At 46.5% G+C, this 21,434-nt stretch overlaps 2 protein-coding genes across 24 annotated transcripts in view; one reads left to right on the top strand and one right to left on the bottom strand.

Annotated features, from left to right (window-relative positions):
* The window catches only part of SAP130 (Sin3A associated protein 130), an 87,405-nt gene that overhangs the window by 41,698 nt on the left and 24,273 nt on the right, over window positions 1-21,434 (top strand). For 7 of the 23 annotated variants that reach the window (XM_054477112.2, XM_063647311.1, XM_063647309.1 and 4 more), the window contains exons 14-15: window positions 120-294; window positions 10,895-10,999. In XM_054477112.2, the coding sequence (XP_054333087.1) occupies window positions 120-294; window positions 10,895-10,999 (280 nt within the window). Of the gene's footprint in view, window positions 1-116; window positions 295-10,894; window positions 11,000-21,434 lie in introns of all 23 variants that reach the window. The other 16 variants (XM_054477109.2, XM_054477113.2, XM_054477111.2 and 13 more) reach the window with 3 other exon arrangements.
* On the bottom strand, window positions 1,326-5,318 carry LOC129031176 (steroid hormone receptor ERR1-like). Its single transcript, XM_054477123.2, has one exon. The coding sequence runs from the start codon at window positions 3,354-3,356 to the stop codon at window positions 2,088-2,090; it is 1,269 nt and encodes a 422-aa protein (XP_054333098.1). The 5' UTR covers window positions 3,357-5,318; the 3' UTR covers window positions 1,326-2,087.

A 21,434-nucleotide genomic window follows, 5' to 3' on the forward strand; every position in this document is an offset into this window, starting at 1 on the left:
TGGACAGTTAGAACATGGATACCTAATTTTAGTGGTCTCATCATTTTTATTTATGTCTTCTGTGGCATTTTGTTTCCCTCTCTTCAATGTTCTTTCCTGTTGCCTCTCTCCTCTAGCAGTGGTGTTGGCAGATGGAGCCACAATTGTGGCCAACCCTATTAGCAATCCATTCAGTGCTGCACCAGCAGCAACAACCGTGGTGCAGACCCACAGCCAGAGTGCTAACACCAACGCTCCTGCCCAGGGCTCATCGCCACGGCCAAGCATACTCCGGAAGAAACCTGCCACAGATGGGTGAGTAGACCTGGTAGTGCCAAATGACACCTCTGGTTCTGGATATAACTGGTATACATAATAGGCACTCTTATCTAATGCTGGTATCAAACTCATCTCTCATCTTCTGTGGTGTGTTAAAATTTCCTCCAAAACAACTTGACCACAGGATTATTCAGTAGAGCCTTACCCAGCTGAGACTGTAAGATCTTAACAAATCCTGGAGTCAGTGAGGTGTTAGTTTGTAAGCATCTGTTGCATACTGCTTTAATTCTCTCTAGTTCTGGAACTTCAATCATAGAACTTTTAAGGTAGTTTACTAGTAACTCTTGGGCTTGTGTAGGTAGTTACATTAACTCATACTGTATACTTCATTCAGCATGAATCATTGCTGTTGAAACGGGAAAAGTTCCCTTGTCCCCCTCTCAGGGCGTGCAACAGTGGGAGTGGCTCGCTTCTTCATTGCCCTGCTGCTCAAACCTCTAGGGGAGCATACAGACAGGCAGGCTGTGGCACTCCAACCCTACAGCAGTGTCTAGAGGTGAATGTTTACAGCTGAAACCCCAGTGGGCATGTGTTACAGAGTGCTCTTTTAGTTTAGCCATCCATAGATGGCTTGCATTAACCAGCTCAATTAGACCCCTGCCTTATGGCAAGGACAGAGAGCTTTCTGTATCCCAGGGTTCTTGCCTTGGTGTACTTACTGGAAGAATGGGATCACACGTGGGCTTGGAGAATGAGTGTAGGGTTTTACTGAGTAGAAGTAGCTCTCAGCAGATGGGGGAGCCAGAAGGGAGATGGAGCGGCCCCAGCTCTCTGACTGCCCTGGTCAAACTGCGTCGTTCTGCTGGTCGGTGGCCTGCTGGCATGCCAGCGTCTGTCATGTGTTCTTCCACCGGCATGCTCCCCTTGCCGTCCTCTCGCCGTCCAGCTGCTTGTGTCTTTCGCCAGTGTGTTCCTCTTGACATCCAGCCACTTGTGTGCCTGTCTGCTAGGGTCTCGGAGGTTTTTATTTTTTTTTTATTTATTTTTTTATTTTTTTTTGAGCTCGATATTATATATTTTTTTCTCATTAAAGGTTCAAAACCAAAAGCGGTTTCTCTTTGCAGCAAATATACATTAAAATAGAGTCTGTACAGCCAAGGGCTCTGGGCCCTGGCTTGCCCCATGTCCCTGCGCCTCCCTGGCCAAACCCAAAAATAAATATAGTGTTATTGCTCTGCAGGGCATAGAGGCAGTGCTTTCCTACCCCCTGAGGAGGCTCGTTGGCAGCTGATGGGGAAGCCCTGGCCACCCCAGGGGTCCAGGGGCTGGAGTCTGCTTGGAGTTATTGCTTCAAGGGGGGGCACTAATGCCCAATGCAAATGATGAGAGGAGGAGCGAAGGGGGCATGGGCCTTTGCTCTCCAAGTCCCACTCTGCTCTGAAGAGGGGGTAGGATTATGCAGCAGCGAAAGCGTCACCCACTGGGAGACTGTGGCCTCCATCCCCTTCCCTCCCTGAGATAGGTTTCTGCCTCCCACACATCCCGTGCAACCCCCTATGGCTTCCGCATGACCCCCTACACTCTCGGGGCACGTTATGGCTTGCAAGGGGCAGCACTGTGCCCAGAGCCTGGACACACGTTCCCAGCTTCTGACACCCCCTAGGAGGGGGAGGAGAGGGCGTGGGGCCTGCTCCCAGGGACTGATGGCATTGCCCTGGCCCTGCCAGCAGGCTGTGGCACTGCCCAGACCCCAGCTCCGCCCCAGCCCTTGGGACTGACCCCATGCTAGGCAGGTCCTGCCAGAACCCCCACCAGTCCCACCCCTTGCCTCAGTCCATCATGGCCTCGAGCATCTCCAAGAACAGCTTGTGCATGGGCACCTTGCCTTCCAGCTTCACCCCATAGAAATGGGGCAGCACTTTGCCCACTGTCTGGCGGAGGAGCGGTAGCGTGAGCAACAGCCTGCCTGCCCGCCACCGCTCAGCACCCCCTCCGGGGCCAGCCTGGCCGGCTTCGTACTCCAGCAGGGCCTTGTGCAGAGCTTCTCGCAGCTGCTTCACAGCCTCGGCATCTTCGATGTGCACAGAGTCTGAATTGGCAAGGGCCAGGGCCTTCAGTAGAACATACTCCTCTCGCTCCAGCCGCAGGGCCTGCAGCCGCTGCACTAGTTGCAGCAGGGCAGCCCCCAGTTCCCCCAGGCCAGCTGCCCGTGCCCCCTCTTCATCCAGGACTAAATCCTCAGCGAAGGCCAGCTCATCCTGCAGTGGCAATGAGCGCTGGGCCACACCCAGCACCAGCACCTCCATCCACACGCTCTGCAGTACTGACATCTGGTCAGACAGCGACAGCGATGAGAAGCCTGGGATGCTCTTGGCCCAGCTGATGGTGACCACGATCTCTCGGTCAAAGAGGTCACAGAGGGTAGCCACGGCTGGGAGGTGCCCATCAGGGCCTGCAGGGTCAGGCATGGCATAGAGCTTCTCAGGCTCAACCACCAGCAGATGAGACACCAGTGCATTCACTGGGGCTGTCTTCCGGGGACCTCCAGCGACTGCCAGGGGCCCAGCAGGGAAGGGGCCCGGGAAGGGCAGTGGGTCCACCTCCGGCTGCCGCTTGTACTTCTGCCGCCCACCCCGGACGCGGTCCAGGCGCACTCCCTCCTTGAGCATGCCCACCCGCAGGCACTTGGTGAAGCGGCAGGCCTGGCAGGCCTTGTGTCTCCGCTTGGTGATCTCACACTCGTTGGAGGCCAGACAGCTGTACTCGATGCTCCCCTGGATGGTCCTCTTGAAGAAGGCTTTGCAGGCCTCACAGGATGCCACACCGTAGTGGTAACCGGAGGCCACGTCCCCACAGACCAGGCAGAGGCGCTTGGGCAGGGAGCTGAGCACCAGCTTCCCACCGCCCTGCTCGCCAGGCCCAGCCCCCTCCCCATCCTCCTCTTCCTTGTGGCCTGGGAGGCAGCGAGTGGGAGCTGGACCAGGGGCCAGGGCCACAGGAGGCTCGGTCTCCGTCTCAGAGGAACCCTTTGGACTGTCGGGGCTGGGCGGCTCTGCCTTGATGTAGAGAGGCTCAATGCCCACCACCTGGCTGGACATGGCGCTGGTCACCTGGGGCTCCGGCAGCGCGGTTGGGCAGGCATGGGGGCCGAGCGGCCCGGAGTGCCAGAGTGAGCCGGGGGCCGCGGGCGGCCCCTCCTCGGGTCTCGGAGGTTTTTATAGGCACAGGATCAGGGCATGGCAGGCCAGGGTGGTCTGGGGGAAATGCAACATTTGGGCAGGAAAACAAAAATGCCTGTCCTCACCTAGATCCGTGGGCACAGGCCGGGGGTGGAGCCCTCACCAGGGACCCGCCCCTTCCCAGCACTTCCCTGCTCCCCTTCTATATCACTGTGGGCAAACAAATTCTGAAGTGTAGTAAGGGTCATATTTGGTAGCAGATAGTGTTTTGTGTTGCCATGTAAGCTTCTCAGTTGGTGGATCATAGGCAGGAAGGTATGTGCTGTGCTGTTTGACTTAAACATTCTGGAGGGGGGAGATGAGCAGACGTGTTTCAGAGAGCAGAGTTTCTGTGGCTCAGCCAAGCTAATAGCATCAACATCAAAAGATTAAAGCAAGTGCAAACTTAAATTGCTGGGACTAGGGTCCATGCAGGGTTCTTATTTGCACAGAGCTGTGCATAGACGGGAGTCCCTATCTTTGCTGTTTATGAATACTTCATACTTTTTTAAAGGATAAGTCAGTCCATGACAAAGTTACCTTATTAGTAAAAACACAAGGCAAAGCTTGTGGTTAAGATGACAAGACTGATTACACACATCTAAAATCTCTCCGTCTCATAACTCTATATAACTTTTTTTCAAAAAAGTTGTGAACACACAAGGATGGGGAGAACAGGAGAGGACACAGTAGCAACTGAAGCTGGGAAGCAGACCATCACGCGATGGCGTCCTGGCTCTGAGAAAGCTAAATGTGAAGCTTGCGTAGGGGAAAGTTGAGAACCATCCTCTTTTAAAATTGGAAAATCTTCAAAAGGACCAACGACAGGCAGATCCTGGGGGCGAAGGAAGGGGCTGTCTTCTTTAAGGAGGATAAGTTAAAACCTTTGAGTTTGAAAAGTGTTAAAGTTAGAGCCCAGAATCCCATTTTCTACCTATGCCATGTGGTATACTGCCCCTTCCCGACTTTAGCAGGAGTCTGAAAGTTCAAACTCTGCAGATGGTCCGCTAGGGTCACTCAGCACTATGGAGGTCATGAGTATTTTACCAGAAAGAGATTGTGACTCACCATGTGTGTATGGTGTGCTGAACACTTCCCAGTCCACTCCCTCCTTTCAACTGATAGAACTCTGGCAGGTGAACTTGATTCTAGATAGAAAATGAGAAGAGGACTCTACTTTCCTTCTGGGGAGTCTATCCAGCCCAAGGGGAAGCTCTAAAGATACTGACAGTAGGGCTTCCCTAAGGACAGGGTTAGATTACCCTACAGTGAACCTCATAGTAGACATGCCCTTCCAAAGCTCAGAGCTCCCAGCCAGCATTTCAGTCCCTCTCCCCGACTCTTAATCATGAACATACAACCAAAGATAGGCACATATCTGAGGGGACCTCTAATGGTGGAAGACAGAAACCACAATAAATACATGCCTAAAGCACCTTGGAAGATGCAGAGGCCTGGCAGGGAGAATAAAACACAAAACAAATGAACAAGGATAAGCAAACACTATCCGTGATGCCTTCAGAAAGACAAAAGAAAAGGTTGCATCCACGAAACAGTAACACAGTGCTGTGTGAAAAGAACATTCAGAGGAGAAAAGAACCAGTTCTGAAATAAGATAGCAGAAATTGAAAGATCAGTAGAAGAGTTGGAAGATAAAATTGAAGAAATCTCAAATGTGGAACAAAAAGACAAGAAAATTGGAGAAAAAGACAGGAGAAAATGTAAAACAACAATAAAAAGAACCAGTTCAGGAAATCCAGCCTCCAGGTAATGGGTTTCAACAAGAGAGATCAGAGAAAAGGAACAGGGATTACAAAGTAAGGAGTTACAAAGTAATAGAAAATTACCAAAACTAAAAGAAATGAGTTTCCTGGTTACAGAAATGCTCTGCACAGTATTCAATGGATGCAATAAACTCAGGCCAGTATTTTGAAATTTTGCAGCACTGGAGACAAAGAGATGTGCCTGCTTCTCCCATACTTCCTCCCAAAGACCCTTGTACTGTGCCCTCTAATTCACAGCCTGTCATCACATGACACTCCAACCTCCACCCCAGTGCCCTTGTCTCTTCTTTCTCCATGCCTTCTTGCTTTAAACCTGGCTCTTCCTCAGGGACTCAACTTGCCCTGCAGCTGTCTAAAGTGATCCCTGCCTCTCTTCCACATCCCTACTGTCACTCAGCCTGGAGGTAGGCAAGGTGTCCTTGTCATGCCTCACTTCCATTTTCAGACCATTTCTCCTCAAGAGCACTTGATCTGTATTTAGATTTCATAAAATGTACAGTTGAAAAAGTAGTTTCACATAGCCAAGTTATTCCAGACAATAAAAAGTTTCTCAATAACTGGATTGAGTATCCATTATAAAATTCAAATTAATTAAAATGAAATAACATTAAATATTTTGTTCCTGAGTTGCGCTTGCCACATTTCAGTTGCTCAGTAATACCATATGGCCTTCTTGTTGGGCAGGGCAGATCTACAGGCTCAGAGAGTCAAGTTAGATTTTGCAGATATATCTGTATGCCCTTTGGAATGACATGATGTCTGGCACTTTTTAGTGATAGTAGAACCCTCTCTTCACCTTTAATGATCAGAAATGATTTTCCAGCTCCCTGGCCCCTCAGGTGCTTGAATGCTTCTCCTGCCTCCACCCTCCCCACCAGTGTGGACACTTAGCACACAAGCTCAGTAAGCCTTCCTGACCTTGTCTCTGCTCCCATGCCCCTAGCCCACCTACTTTCTTCCCACCTCCCTCCCAACGGAACTCCAGCTCCAGAGGGACCCCAGCAGCCTCCAGTCCATTGATCCACCTTTTCATGTTCTTCACTGCCTGTCATGGCCTCTTTCTCTGCTCTTCCTGATTGAGAGTCTGTGGTCACTTGCAGTCATTTCCTTACCCGCCACCCCACTTCGCTTTGTCAAAACCAGACTTAGATCCAACTTTCGGCTTCATTTATGCTGGCACATGTACAGCAGATTGTGGCAGGGAAAGCCACGTTGCCAACTGGTCTTGCTTAGCCTCACAGACGCACTAAGGTCTTAAAGCAGCCCATCAAAGCATACTCTCCTGCACCACTCCAGATAACTATTTTACGTTTCCTTCTCTCAGAACTCCAGGCTTCTTACGTCTTCACTGTTAGTCAACAAATTGCTCCTTTTTTGAGAAAAAGAAAATCAAAAGACAACTTCCACCATCTGCAGCTATCACATCTATAATACTTACGGTGGCAGTACCCCGTGTCCTGCCTCTGTCTGTTCCTCTAGACAAGCTCTCTGGGCTCCTCTCCAACGTGCCCTGTCTCCTCCTCTCTTGCCGATTCAGGAATGATGCTCTAGTTCTTCTCCCCCTCTCTCCTACAGCCTCAGCTTTTTCTTGTTAGTAGATCATTCACATAAACAGTATAAACATGCTGTCATTTTTTCTGTCTGAAATATCCTTCTGTTGAGCTCACTTTGCTCTACTATCTACCACCCTAAATTTTTTTTTTTTTGCTCTTCTTTGTAAAAAGAAATTGTCTGTGTTTGCTGTGTCCAGTTCTTCTGTCAGTCTTTTTTTCATCATTTTCATGGAAGTATATAGAAAATGTCACAGATGCATGTATAGTCTCAAAATAAACAGTGTCCAACCACTGTATAGGTCAAGAAACAATGTTACTGTAAGGTCAGCCAAGAGAAAGGATGAGGAGACCCAAAGTCAGGCAAGCAAGTTTTATTGAGCTGCTTGGCTGCTCCACCACAGTTAGAGGAGGCAGCCCCCCTTACAGACTATAGCAGGGTTTTATAGGGCCAGAACTGGGTCGGGGTGGGAGAGCTGAGTCGGGGGTGCAGGAGGACTGAGTCGGGGTGGGGGAGCTGAGTCGGGGGTGCAAGAGGACTGGGTTGGGGTGAGGGAGCTGAGTCGGGTGCAGGAGGACTAGGTCGGGGTGGCGGAGCTGAGTCAGGGGTGCAAGAGGACTGGGTTGGGGTGAGGGAGCTGAGTCAGGGGTGCAGGAGGACTAGGTCGGGGTGAGGGAGCTGAGTCGGGGGTGCAGGAGGACTGGGTCGGGGTGGGGGAGCTGAGTCGGGGGTGCAGGAGGACTAGGTCGGGGTGAGGGAGCTGAGTCGGGTGCAGGAGGACTAGGTCAGGGTGGCGGAGCTGAGTCGGGGGTGCAGGAGGACTGGGTCGGGGTGGGGGAGCTGAGTCGGGGGTGCAGGAGGACTGGGTCGGGGTGGGGGAGCTGAGTTGGGTACAGGTGTCTTTACCCGCATCCTGGAGATGTTTTTTGCCAGCTTTGTTGTGCGAGGTGAACAGACATGTTAACCGCATCCTGTAACTGTCTGGACAGTTACTGGAGGGGTCAGCGAAGGGTGGGGCAGGGGTTTGTCTTTTGCCTTGGGGTAGCTGTGAGGAGAGTGCAAGGGACTGTATTGTAAGGCCTGTGGGAAGGGAAGGGAATGGTCTGGTCGTGGTGACCTTAACAGTTACCAACATCTTTTCCCAAAGGTAACTAACCAATGGATAGATGGAATCACATGTTGTGCATTTTTTTGTGTGAGTCTGACTTTCATCACTCGGTTTTATGTAATTCATCTGCATTATTGCATATGATTGTATTTTTTTTTTTTTTTTTTTGAGATGGGGTCTCGCTCTGTCTCCCAGGTTGGACTGTGGTGGCACGATCACAGCTTACTGCAGCATTTACCTCCCCAGGCTCAGGTGATCCTCCCACCTCAGTTTTTGTATTTTTGGTAGAGATGGGATTTTACCATGTTGCCCCGGCTGGTCTCGAACTCCCGGGCTCAAGCATTCCACCTGGTTCAGCCCCACAAAGTGCTAGGATTACATGCGTGGAGCACCTGGCCTTGATTGTAATTTTTTAATTGTTGTATAAAATACCATGTATAACAGTACCGTGTTTTATCCATGGTTATTTGGGTTGCTTCCATGTTTTCCTGTAATGATACCCTGGACATTTTTGTGCATGACTTTTGATTCGTGCATGAGTACATTTCTGTTAAATACTGAGGGATTTGCTATGTCATAGGGTGTGCTTGTTTTAAACTTTCATGGATCATGGTTTTCTGCGTGATTTTACCCATTTACACTCTCACCAGGAGTAATCATTATTTCATCCTCACCAACACTTGTTCTGGGCAGTCTTTGTGAGTTTGGTCATTCTGTCAGTTTATAGTGATGTTTCTCATTAGGTTCTTTTTTTAAATTTGTTTTTGGTTTGGTTAGTTTTTGGCCAGTGTTGGGGGTGGGAGGGGTGGCAGCAATGCAGTTGGTCTTCCTTTTTTAACTTTTATCCTTATTTTTATTATGGAAAAGTTTAAACATAAGAAAATCCTGTGGCCGGGCACGGTGGGTCACGCCTGTAATCCCAGCGCTTTGGGAGGCCGAGGTGGGCAGATCATCTGAGGTCAGGAGATCGAGACCAGCCTGGCCAACATGGTGAAACCCCGTCTGTAGTAAAAATACAAAAATTAGCTAGGGCATGGTGGCAGGCACCTATAATCCCAGCTACTCAGGAGGCTGAGGCGGGAGAATCACTTGAGCCCAGGGGGCGGAGATTGTAGTGAGCTGAGATCGTGCCACCACACTCCAGCCTGGACAACAGAGCGAGACTCTGTCTCAAAAAAAAAAAGAAAAAAATTTTGAACATATGAATATATGCCTGTCACCCAACTTTAGTTCTCAGCTTAAAAGCTCTTGGCCAATTTTGCTTCACCTATATGCTTAACCTACCTGCTCGTATCATATTATTTTGAAGCAAATCCTAGATACCATGTCATTTCATTTGTATGTATTTCAGCATGTTCCTATGGAGAGATATATAACATTAAAAAACCAATTACCCCTTAATATCAAATAGCCAGTCATTGTTCAGGTTTCCAATGGTCTGAAATGTCACACGATTTGTTATATTTTATATTATTTATTTGAATGAGTATTCTGATAAGATGCATACATTGTGATTAGTTAATATGACTTTAAAAGCCATTTTATTATCGAGGTTTCCTCTATCTTTTTCTTTCCTGCAGTTTATTTGTTGAAGAAACTTGGTCTTCTGGGCCATAGCCCCTCTGGATTTTGTTGATGGCATCCCCAGTGTATTCATTTCCTAGGGCTGCTGTAACAAACTACCATAAATCTTCTGGCTTAAGGCAACAGACATGTATTATCTTATAGTTCCAGTAGCTAGAAATCTGAAATGAAGGTGTCATCAGGGTCAGTTCCCCCTGGAGGTTCTCAGGGAGAATCCACTCGTGCTGGCTGCCAGTGGCTGCTGTTGATCTTTGTGTTCCTTGGCTTGCAGGCACAGCACCCCAATCTCTGCCTCCGTCGTCACATGGCCTTGCCCTCGTACCTGTGTCTCAAATCTCCCTTCCCTTTCTGTTACTAGGATACTTGTCACTGGATCTTAAACTAAACTCTACATCCAAAACTCTACATCTAAATGTAATTAAGAATCTCTTATCTTGAGATCCTTAATTACATTTGCAAAGGCCCTTTTTTCAAGTAAGGTCACATTCACAGTTACTAAAGATTGGGACTTACATATATCTTCTTAAAGAACTCAGTTCAACTGACTGCACCTGTAGTGTAATTTCACTTGTTCTATCCTCCACATTTTCTGTAAGTTGTTACTTGACTCTAAAGGTTTGATGTGATTTTTCTTTTTTATTATTTCTTCTTATGGCAAGACTACTTCATAGTTTGGTGATTTAGTCTCTTACCAGAAGACACATGATGTATGATGCTCACCCTTTTTGAGATGTTAGTGGCTCTGAAGATCAGTACCCAGATATATTAGTGATTAAGTGTTGTAAACTGCTATAGTCTTGTCTAGTTATTTTCTCTCAGATCCACTCTGAACTGGTATTTGTTCCCACCACTCTATCAAAACTAAACGTGTCAAGATTGCTCGTGTTTTCATAGTGCTAACCTGATGGGTAATTCTGTCAGAGCCTTACGTGGCCACTCTGCTGCACAGCACAATTGATCTCCAACTCTTCCTGGATCAGGTTTTTTCACTTGGCTTCGGGGTCTTTATAAACACCATAGGCATAATAATAATTGTAAACACTTAATATGGATGTCAGTGTTAATAACATCAAGTAGAAAGGAGACGTGGCATGCTAGAAGCAGCGGCTAAAAGAGTCACAATGGTTGCTTCCTGGAGGGAGCCTGACAGGAAGTGAGCAGGAATGGGGAAGGGACTTGCTCTCTTTTTTTTTAAGATTTTGTGTACTATTTGGGTTTTTTGGTAATGTGTCTGTGGTATCCGAGAAAATGAAAATCCATTTTAAAAATACTTAGTCAATGTAGGGCTTTTATTTTGTCCTAGGTATGCCTGGCAAATGTGCATCTTGTATTTCTTAGCCTTGAATGCCCTTGGACTGCTATTCTCCGGGTTTGTCTCTTGTCTCTTTCAGAATGGCAGTTCGGAAAACCCTCATTCCTCCTCAGCCTCCTGATGTTGCTAGTCCTCGAGTGGAGAGCTCTATGCGGAGTGCATCTGGGTCACCTAGGCCTGCAGGGTGAGCACCTAAGTGTTCTTAGCACTCTTGCTTTTACCCACACATCTTTGCATTTGGGGGGAGTCTAATATTCCTGCACGACATAGTCTTGTTAGGTTATATAGCCCAGGCTGGAGTGCAGTGGCTATTCTCAGCCTCCATCATAGAAAATTGTAACACACGACAGCCTTGAACTCCTGGGCTCAAGTGATCAGCCTCAGCCTCCTGAGTAGCTGGGACTATAGACGTGTGCCACCACTCCCAACTTATATGCACTTTCTAGCTGCATGACCTGAACGCGTTTTTCAACCTCTCTGATTCCCATTTGCCTCATTTATAAAGTGGGCATTGCGCATTCCTATAACATCTACCTCATAGAATTTTTGTGTATTTAAACAAAATGATACTTTTAAAACACTTTGTATGTGCCTTATAGCAAACACCCAGTTGCTATGGCATTCAAAAATGACATCGTGACAGTATTTATTTTTGTTTTTTCTGTTTTTGAGACAGAGTTTTGCTCTGTTGCCCAGGTTGGAGTGCAGTGGCACTATCTCGGCTCACTGCAACTTCAGTCTCCCATGTTCAAGCAATTCTCCTGCCTCAGCCTCTGGAGTAGCTGGAATTACAGGCACGTGCCACCACACCTGGCTTTTTTTTTTTGTATTTTAAGTAGAGGCAGGATTTCGCCATGTTGGCCAGGCTGGTCTCAAACTCCTGACCTCAATTGATCCACGTGCCTCAGCCTCCCAAAGTGCTGGGATCATAAGCATGAACCACCATGCCGAGCCTTATGACAGTATTTGTTCTTCCTCTTCTTAATTCCACAAGTAATATTATACTGGAAAAAGTAATTAGATAATATAAAAATACTTAAAGTATAAAGTGAAAATTATTGTCTCATTCTCTACCCACATTGTCAATCCCACTTGCTAGAATAATGTTGACTGGTAACAGTTTTGGGGTTTTGTTTGTTTGTTTTTTCCTGTAGACTTCCTCTATGATCAAGATAATAGTTCTGATAAGTATGTTTCCACGTGTTTTTCTGCATACACATGTAGATAGATTGATAGATTCATTTTGTTTGTTTGTTTGTTTGTTTTGAGACAGAGTCTTGTTCTGTCACCAGGCTGGACTGCAGTGGCACTCACTGCAACCTCTGCCTCCCAGGTTCAAGTAATTCTCCTGCCTCAGCCTCCTGAGTAGCTGGGACTACAGGCACGTGCCACCACACCCAGCTAATTTTTGTATTTTTAGTAGAGACGGAGTTTCACCGTGTTGGCCAGGATGGTCTCTATCTCTTGACCTCGTGAACCGCCCGCCTTGGCCTCCCAAAGTGCTGGGATTACAGGTGTGAGCCACCATGCCCGGCCCCAATTGATAGATTCTTAAAAGAGATCTTACTGATTATATTGTTTTATGTCTTGCACTTTTACTTATATCAGTAATAGTTTGCCATGTTAGTATATTTAGATCTACTTCTTCATAAAACCACATTTGAGGAAAAAAAAAACCTGTGAATGCCTTGTTTGTGCCAGGTGTTATTTTAGGATGTGGGGCTATAGAGCAGTCACAAAAATAGATGTAATGTGTCCATTCCCTTTCAGTTTGCTTTCTAGTGGATGTGAAGAAATAATAAATATAAGAAGAAAGGGAGACAGAGTAAAGGGAATAAAAAGTAATGGGAGGAAGAGGTGATGATTTACAGAAAAAGGCTTCTCTGAGAAGAGTATGAAGGAATAAGCCATGTGCTCTTTGATGCTGGAATGTGTCAGGCAGAGGAAAGAGGAACCAAGGCTTTGATATAAGGATACTTGCAGTTGTCAGTTTGCACATTAGTGCAGTAACGTAAAAATGACCATAAAAAATGACCAGCCGGGCGCGGTGGCTCACGCCTGTAATCCCAACACTTTGGGAGTCCGAGGCGGGCAGATCACGAGGTCAGGAGATAGAGACCATCCTGGCCAACATGGTGAAACCCTGTCTCTACTAAAAACACACAAAAAATTAGCCGGGCATGGTGGCGGGTGCCTGTAGTCCCAGCTACTCGGGAGGCTAAGGCAGGAGAATGGCGTGAACCCAGGAGGCGGAGCTTGCAGTGAGCCAAGATTGCACCACTGCACTCCAGCCTGGGTGACAGTGTTGTGGAACATCTCCAAGACTTCATTAAATGTGAAGGTTTTTGCCGGCGTAACTTCTGAGACCTCTTCATCCTTTTCCTCAAAACCACTTTGCCTTCACTTCTCCTCGGACTCAGGGTACACACTTTATAGTACCATCTTTCTGTGTGATGGCAGTTAGCTGATTCACTCAACACCACTCATAGTCATATTGACTTCTGAAATGCTAAAACCAGTTTTCAGTAGCAGTAATTCATTTTCCTAATTACCATTTTCTTTCAGTGTGGCAGCTAACTTCAATGCTTCAGCCTTGAATAATTGTAATTTTTTTTGGTTATTACTATTGTCAATCCAAAATAGAAATAAACTATTTCTGCCATAGGTGGCTTTCCTGATGCAGTTTAAACTGAAAGATGATATTAAAGCTACTTTACCTTCCTTTTTATATTCACTAGACTTTTTCAATATGGTCCATACAGCTTTTTACAAGTCTAGGTCTTATCCTTTTTTCTCTTTGCTGGGCCATTTTGAAATCTTCAAATCACATACAATTTCACTTCTGGCCTTATTCCTTTTTGGTCTTTTGCTGCATTTTCATCTTGATTGACCCATTCTCACATTCAGTCTTCCATTTTCTTAAAATTTCACATTGGTTTATCACTAGGATGCCAGAGCAACACAACTACATGCTTTGCTTTCTTTATGAACTGTTTGTCTATAAATTACCTTGGGTAGTTTATGCAGAACTGTTTATGGTCAGTGATTGATCATTACCAGACTTACGAAGTGATGTGATTGGTTACTGATCATGATGGGCATCTGTCAGTTACATGGTGATTTGGGGACTGTAGAGCTAGCCGCATAACAATGGGGATACATTCTGAGAGATACATCCGTAGGCAATTTCATTGTTGTGTGAACATCATGAGTGTCCTTGTACAAACCTAGATGGGATGGCCTACTGCATACCTAGACTGTATGGTACAACCTATTGCTCCTAGGCTAAAAATCTGTACAGGACTTTACTGTACTGAATACTATAGGCAGTGGTAACACAGTGGTACATATTTGTGTATCTAAACATAGAAATTATAATCTTTATTTATTTCCTTTTGAGACAGAGTTTCACTCTTGCTGCCCAGGCTAGAGTGCAGTAGCTCAATCTCGGCTCCCCACAACCTCTGCCTTCCAGGTTCAACCGATTCTCCTGCCTCAACCTCCCGAGTAGCTGGGATTACAGGCATGCACCACCATGCCTGGCTGATTTTGTATTTTTAGTAGAGACAGGGTTTCTCCATGTTGGTCAGACTGATCTCGAACTCCCGACCTCAGGTGATCCACCTACCTTGGCCTCCCCAAGTGCTGGGATTACAGGCGTGCACCACCGCACCTGGCCAGAAATTATAATCTTATGGGACCACTGTCATGTGCATGGTCCCTTGTTCATTGAAACATCCTTATGTGCTGCATGAGTATATCTGATATTTACATGTGTGAGCTTCGTGCTCAGTGAGGACTGCCTATGTGTTAGGAATAATATCACAGGACCAGCAAGGAAGACTAGCCTGGAACCAGAGGGGAGAGTTGTACAAGATGGCTTAGAGGTGACATTGAGAGCTAGATTATTTAGGGCCTTGTGGGCTATTCAGAAGCCTTTGGATTTTATTCAGAGACGGAGAGCCATTGGAGGGTTAAGGCATAGGAGTGACATGATCTGACTTATTTTAAAAGAATCACTCTGGCTACTGTGCTGAGAATAAACTGCAGCAGAGCAAGGGTGGAAGCAGTGAGAGCTGATACAATCATTAACTATCTTCATGGCTTGAACCTGCATGGAGGTAGTGTTTTTTGTTTGTTTGTTTTAATGAAATAGGGTCTCACTCTATCACCCAGGCTGCAGTGTAGTGGTGCAATCTCAGCTCACTGCAACCTTAACCTCCCGGGTAGTTAGGACTACTTAAGAGCCACCATACCCAGCTCATTTTTGTATTTTTTTGTCGAAACAGGGTTTCGCCATGTTGCCCAGGCTGGTCTGGAACTCCTGGGCTCAAGCAGTATTCCCACCTCAGCCTCACAAAGTGCTGGTATTACAGGCATGAGCACCACACCCTGCCCATATGTCTTAACAAGTGTTTTGACATTCTTGATGTGATTTGAAGGTACAGTTGACAAAATTTTCTGATGGAATGGAGAGAAAGAGAGGAGTCAAGGATAGCTCCCAAATTTTACCTGAGCATTCTAAAATGAGGAAAGCTATGAGAATAGCAGGAAAAAAATCAGGTTAGTTTCAGTCGTTTTACTTTTGCAATATCTAGATGGTTGGACACCCAAGTGGAGATGTCATATAGACAGATAGAAAATTCTGAAGGAAGCCGGGCACAGGGGCTCACACCTGGAATCCCAGCACTCCCTCGGACTTTGGGAGTCCAAGGCGGGAGGATCTCCCGAGGTCAGGAGTTTGAGATCAGCCTGACCAACATGGAGAAACCCCCTCTCTACTAAAAATACAAAATTAGCCGAGTGTGGTGGCGCATGCCTGTAATCCCAGCTACTTGGGAGGCTGAAGCAGGAGAATCTCTTGAACCCGGGAGGCAGAGGTTGCAATGAGCAGAGATCGCGCCATTGCACTCCAGCCTGGGCAACAAGAGCGAAAGTTCATCTCAACAACAACAACAACAAAATTCTGAAGTCATACAGCTCTAGAATTGAAGATAGAAGTCCATGCTGGTGATAGAGATTTGGGAATTGTAAGCAGACAGATGTTCTTTAGAGCTGTGAGAGTGGAAGGTAGTATAAATAGAACAGAAGTGGTGCAAGGACCAGGCTCGAGGACATAGCATCTTTAGAGGTCAGGAAAGTGAAAAACCAGAAAAAGTGACTGTTTCCCTATACTGTGTGATGTGCTGAGGTGTGTTGGTGCCACAATTAGTCTTCAGCTAATGAACACTTGGGGTTTTTGTTTGCTTATTTTTGTTTTATTTTTAGAGACAGGATCTTGCCCAGTCACCCCGGCTGGAGTGCAGTGGCGTGATCATAGCTCACTGCAGCCTTGAACTCCTGGGCACAAGGATCCTCCCACCTTAACCTCCTGAGTAGCTGGGACTGCAGGCAGGCATCATTATGCCCAGCTATTTTTACTTTTTTAATTTACTTTTTTTTTTAGACAGAATCTCACTCTGTTGCCCAGGCTGGAGTGCACTGGCACCATATTGGCTCACAACAGCCTCTGCCTCTCAGGCTCAGTTGATTCTCCTGCCTCAGCCTCCCAAGTAACTGGGATTAGAGGCACTCACCATCACACCTGGCTAATTTTTGTGTTTTTAGTAGAGACGGGATTTCACCATGTTGGCAGGCTGGTCTCGAACTCCTGACCTCAAATGATCTGCCCACCTTGGCCTCCCAAAGTGCTGGGATTACAGAGGTGAGCCACCACGCCCAGCCTGCTAAGCTGATTTTCATATTGTTTTTGTAGAGATGGCAGTTTCACTGTGTAGCCCAGGCTGGTCTTGAACTCCTGGCCTCAACTGATCTTCCCACTTTGGCCTCCCAAAATATTGGGATTACAGGCATGAGCCACTGCACCTGGTCTGTTTCTGTTTTTGTCTTTTTCAAAACAAAGTCTCATATGGACTTAGTTTTCAAGTGTTGGTCCTGAAGATGAAGAACCTGCCATGAGGTACCAAAGTCTCCCTGTGAGACAGCAGGTGCAGAAATAGGGTGAGCAGGGGCTCTTTTTTAGACTCTTTCTTGGATTTGGTGTGCTTCAGAGAAGTTGTGGAGGTAGGGCCCACACAGGCATTCAGACTGGCTTTATTTGCAGTAGTCAATCTGTGGCACCTGAAAGAAGAAAGCATTTGGATTGTGAAGAAATAACTAGCTGGAAGAATAAACCACCCACACTCCCACACCCAAGTAAAAGTAATCTCACATAAATGGCTGTTTTAGAAATAGCCAACTCCATTCACTGATGAGTAACAAAAAAGGATTAATATGAAGATAATTAAAATTAAAATGTAGGAAAGGAACAACAAAGTATATTAATCTGTTCCTTAAGACACTGACCAAAAAATGTTGACAGGGGACAGATGAAATTTATAATGAAACATGCCACCATGAATTTAAATAACATAACAAAATAACCACCTCTATGAAGGAAAACACAAAGTTCAAATACAAAAGACTCCTGGAGTAAATGGCAAAACATGAAGTGATGACACAGGAGTTGACAGGACTCAGTAGAGAACTAATGAAGATACCACAGAAGGAAGGCAAAATTAAAACTGCACAAGAGAGTATTGGCCGTAGAAGATAGAAATGAGAAAGTGGGTGGCTGGGCGTGGTGGCTCACACCTGTAATCCCAGCACTTTGGGAGGCCAAGGCGGGTGGATCACGAGGTCAGGAGATCGAGACCATCCTGGCTAACACGGTGAAACCCCGTCTCTACTAAAAAGATACAAAAAATTAGCCAGGCGTGGTGGCGGGCGCCAGTAGTCCCAGCTACTCGGGAGGCTGAGGCAGGAGAATGGTGTGAACCCAGGAGTTGGAGCTTGTAGTGAGCCGAGATGGCGCTACTGCACTCCAGCCTGGGCGACAGAGTGAGACTCCGTCTCAAAAAAAAAAAAAAAAAGAAATGAAAAAGTGGATAAAATATAAAGAAAGATAGTCATGTGTCGTGGTTCATGCCTATAATTCTAGCACCTTAGGAGGCCGAGGTCAACAGATGGGGAGAGCCCGGGGATTCGAGATCAGCCTGGGCAATATGGCAAAACCCCAGCTCTAAAAAAAATTAAAAAATTGGCTGGGTGTGGTGGTATGGGCCTGTAGTCCCAGCTACACAGGAGGCTGAGGTGGGAGGATCGCTTGAGCCTGGCAGGTTGAGTTTATAGTGAGTTGTGTTCATGTCACTCCTATGCAGCCTGGGTGACAGAATAAGAACCTGTCTAAAAAAAAAGAGAGAGAGAGAAAGATAAAAGAAAAACCATACAGAGCATACTGTGATAGAAGTAAGACCAAGCATGCGTCATATCATGTCATGTCAGTGGCTTCGTTGTGGGTTGGGCTGCGTCCCCCAAAAGTCAACTCCCAGTACCTCGGAATGCAGCCTTATTTGGAAATAGGGTCATTGCAGATGTGGTTAGTCAAGATGAAGCCCTACTGGAGTAGGGTGAATCCTCAATTCAATATGACTGGTCTTTTTTTTTTTTTTGGAGACAGTGTCTTGCTCTGTTACCCAAGCTGGAGTACAGTGAGCGGTGTGATCTAGGCTCAAGTGATCCTCCCACATTAGCCTCCCGAGTACCTGGTACTCCAGGCATGCATCACCATGCCCAGCTAATTTTTTTTTTTTTTTTTTTTTTAAACAGAGTCTTGCTCTCTGTCGCCAGGCTGGAGTGCAGTGGTGCGATCTCGACTCACTGCAACCTCCGACACCCTGGTTCAAGTTATTCTCCTGCTTCAGCCTCCTGAGTAGCTGGGATTACAGGCACGTGCCACCATGCCCAGCTAATTTTTGTATTTTTAGTAGAGACAGGGTTTCACCATGTTGGCCAGGATGGTCTCGATCTCCTGATCTCATGATCCCTCTGCCTTGGCCTCCCAAAGTGCTGGGATTACAGGCATGAGCCACTGTGCCGGGCCCATGCCCAGCTAATTTAAATTTTTTTTTTTTTTTTTTTTTTTTGAGACGAAGTCTCCCACCCAGGCTGGAGTGCAGTGACGTAATCTCGGCTCACTGCAACCTCCACCTCCCGGGTTCAAGAGATTCTCCTGCCTCAGCCTCCCAAGTAGCTGCGACTACAGGTGCAAGCCACCATGCTCAGCTAATTTTTGTATTTTTAGTAGAGACAGGATTTCACCATGTTGGCCAGGATGGTGTCAATCTCTTGACCTCGTGATCCACCCACGTCGGCCTCCCAAAGTGCTGGTATTACAGGCATGAGCCACTGCGTCTCGCCTAAATAAATTTTTTTAGTAGAGACAAGGTCTTGCTATATGGCACAGGCTGGTCTCAACCTCCTGGCTTCAAGTGATCCTCTTGCCTTGGCCTCCCAAAATGCTGGGATTACAGGCATGAGCCACCATACCTGACCCATGACTAGTATTCTTAGAAAAAGGGGAAATTAGGGCACAGACAAATACATTATGTGAACATGAAGGCAGAGATTGGGAAGGTGCCGAGGAATAACAAAGATTTCCAGCAAAGCCACCAGAAGCTGGGAGAGGAGGCATGGAATAGTCTGTCCTTTAAGCCCGCAGAAAGAACCAGCCCTGCCGACACTTTGATCTCAGACTTCTGGCCTCCAGAACTGTGAGACAAGCTATTTCTGTTTACGCCACACAGTTTGTGATGATTTGTTGTGGTAGCTCTAGCAATCTAATACAGGTCTTAACTCGCCTGTTTGCAGATTGCATTGCAAAGTAGAACCCACCTCTGCTCTGCCTTGTATACAGAGGCAGGCCAAACACGAAGTGATTCAGGAAGGTCAAAATGAAACATTAAGTAAAGGGATGCTGAACTTGACTTGTGCTAACTCACAAGAGTAGATTGATACATTATCAGGAATTTTATGAGGTAGGTGTTAGACACAGCCATTGAAAAAATTATAATCCTGGGTAAAAACTCATAATTAAATTAAAATACCCAGTACTTGCTAATTATTCAACTACATTTTGTCGTTCTTCCGATGGAATAATTATGTAGAATGGTGTGCTGTTTCACGTCCCCCTCTCCCCCCGCCAACCTCCACCCCACTCCACATTGAGTCATTTAGCATTGGCAGCTTGAAATTGGCCCCGGTTGGAGCACTTGTTCCACAGAAATTATCAATAGCACTTTGTTTACTGTTTTGTTGATCATCTAAGCAGAGACTGATAAGCGTTTTCAGTAAGGGGAAAAATAAATAGTAAGTTATTTTAGGTTTTGTGAGTCGCGTAGTCTCTGTCATGAGTCCTCATGTCTGGTGTAGCTGTACTGAAAGATTTCATCTGCAAAACTGATGTTGGGCCGGGATATAGTTTGTCAACGCCTGATCTAGACATAAGAAAGTAATGGAGAAAACATTAGTCATACAGAACTTGAAAGTGCTTGTCAGGCCGGGCACAGTGCCCTCAAGCCTGTAATCCCAGCACTTTGGTAGGCTGAGGCGGGTGGATTACTTGAGGTCAGGAGTTTGAGACTAGTCTGGCCAACATGGTGAAACCCTGTCTGTACTAAAAATACAGAAATTAGCTGGGCGTAGTGGTGCACCTGTTGTCCCAGCTACTCGGGAGGTGGGAGATTTGCTTGAGCCTGGGAGGTGGATCTCTGCAGTGAGCCGAGATCGTACCACTGCACTCCAGCCTGGGCGACAGAGTGAGACCCTGTCTTTTTTTTGTTTTTGAGACAGAGTTTTGCTCTTGTCACCCAGGCTGGAGTGCAGTGGTGCGATCTCTGCTCACTGCAACCTCCTCCTCCCAAGACCCTGTCTTTGAAAAAAAAAACCAACTCCGGGCATGGTGGCTCACGTCTGTAATCTCAACACTTTGGGAGGCTGAGGCGGACAGATCACCTAAGGCCAGGAGTTCAAGACCAGCCTGGCCAACATGACGAAACCCTGTCTCTACTACAAATACAAAAAATTAGCTGGACATGGTGGGGGCCGCCTGTAATCCCAGCTACTCCGGAGGCTGTGGCAGGAGAATCTCTTGAACCTAGGAGGCGGAGGCTGCAATGAGCCAAGATGGTGCCATTGCACTCCAATTTGGGCAATAAGAGTGAAACTCTGTCTAAAAAAAAGAAAAAAAAATGCTTTACTATAGCTGTTACATTATGAAGACGCCAAAAGTTTAAGGAAGTGTTCTGCATATGTTCAAAACCGTTACCTGACTCAGGGAAGAAGTCTCACCTGTCATTGTGAATTTTTCCATTTTCCCTCGTATTGATTTTTTAGGTCCTTTCCATTGTACTTGGAAAAGATCTTTTGTTTGGATTCAGACTTTAAGAATTTTTTGAAATTTGAATTTTGACCTAACGTATGGTCTATCCTGGAGAATGTCCCATGTGCCCTCGAGAAGAATGTACAATCACTGTTGTTGGGTGGAGTATTCTATATCTGTTAGGTCTAGTTTGTTTAGTGTTCCAGTCTTCTGTGTCCTTGCCAAGATTCTGTCTGGATGTTTCATCCATTATTGAAAGTGGGGTATTGAAATCTCCAGCTATGGCGGGGCACAGTGACTCACGCCTGTAATCCCAGCACTTTGGGAGGCCAAGGCAGGTGGATCACAAGGTCAGGAGTTCAAGACCAGCTTGGCCAAGATGGTGAAACCCGTCTCTACTAAAAATACAAAAATTAGCCGG

Source organism: Pongo pygmaeus, chromosome 11, assembly GCF_028885625.2.
Source record: "Pongo pygmaeus isolate AG05252 chromosome 11, NHGRI_mPonPyg2-v2.0_pri, whole genome shotgun sequence".
Classification (NCBI taxonomy): domain Eukaryota; kingdom Metazoa; phylum Chordata; class Mammalia; order Primates; family Hominidae; genus Pongo; species Pongo pygmaeus.

Bases quoted from the DNA above. Each gene is read 5' to 3' on its own strand.
- LOC129031176 (XM_054477123.2), bottom strand. From the start codon at position 3,356: ATGTCCAGCCAGGTGGTGGGCATTGAGCCTCTCTACATCAAGGCAGAG.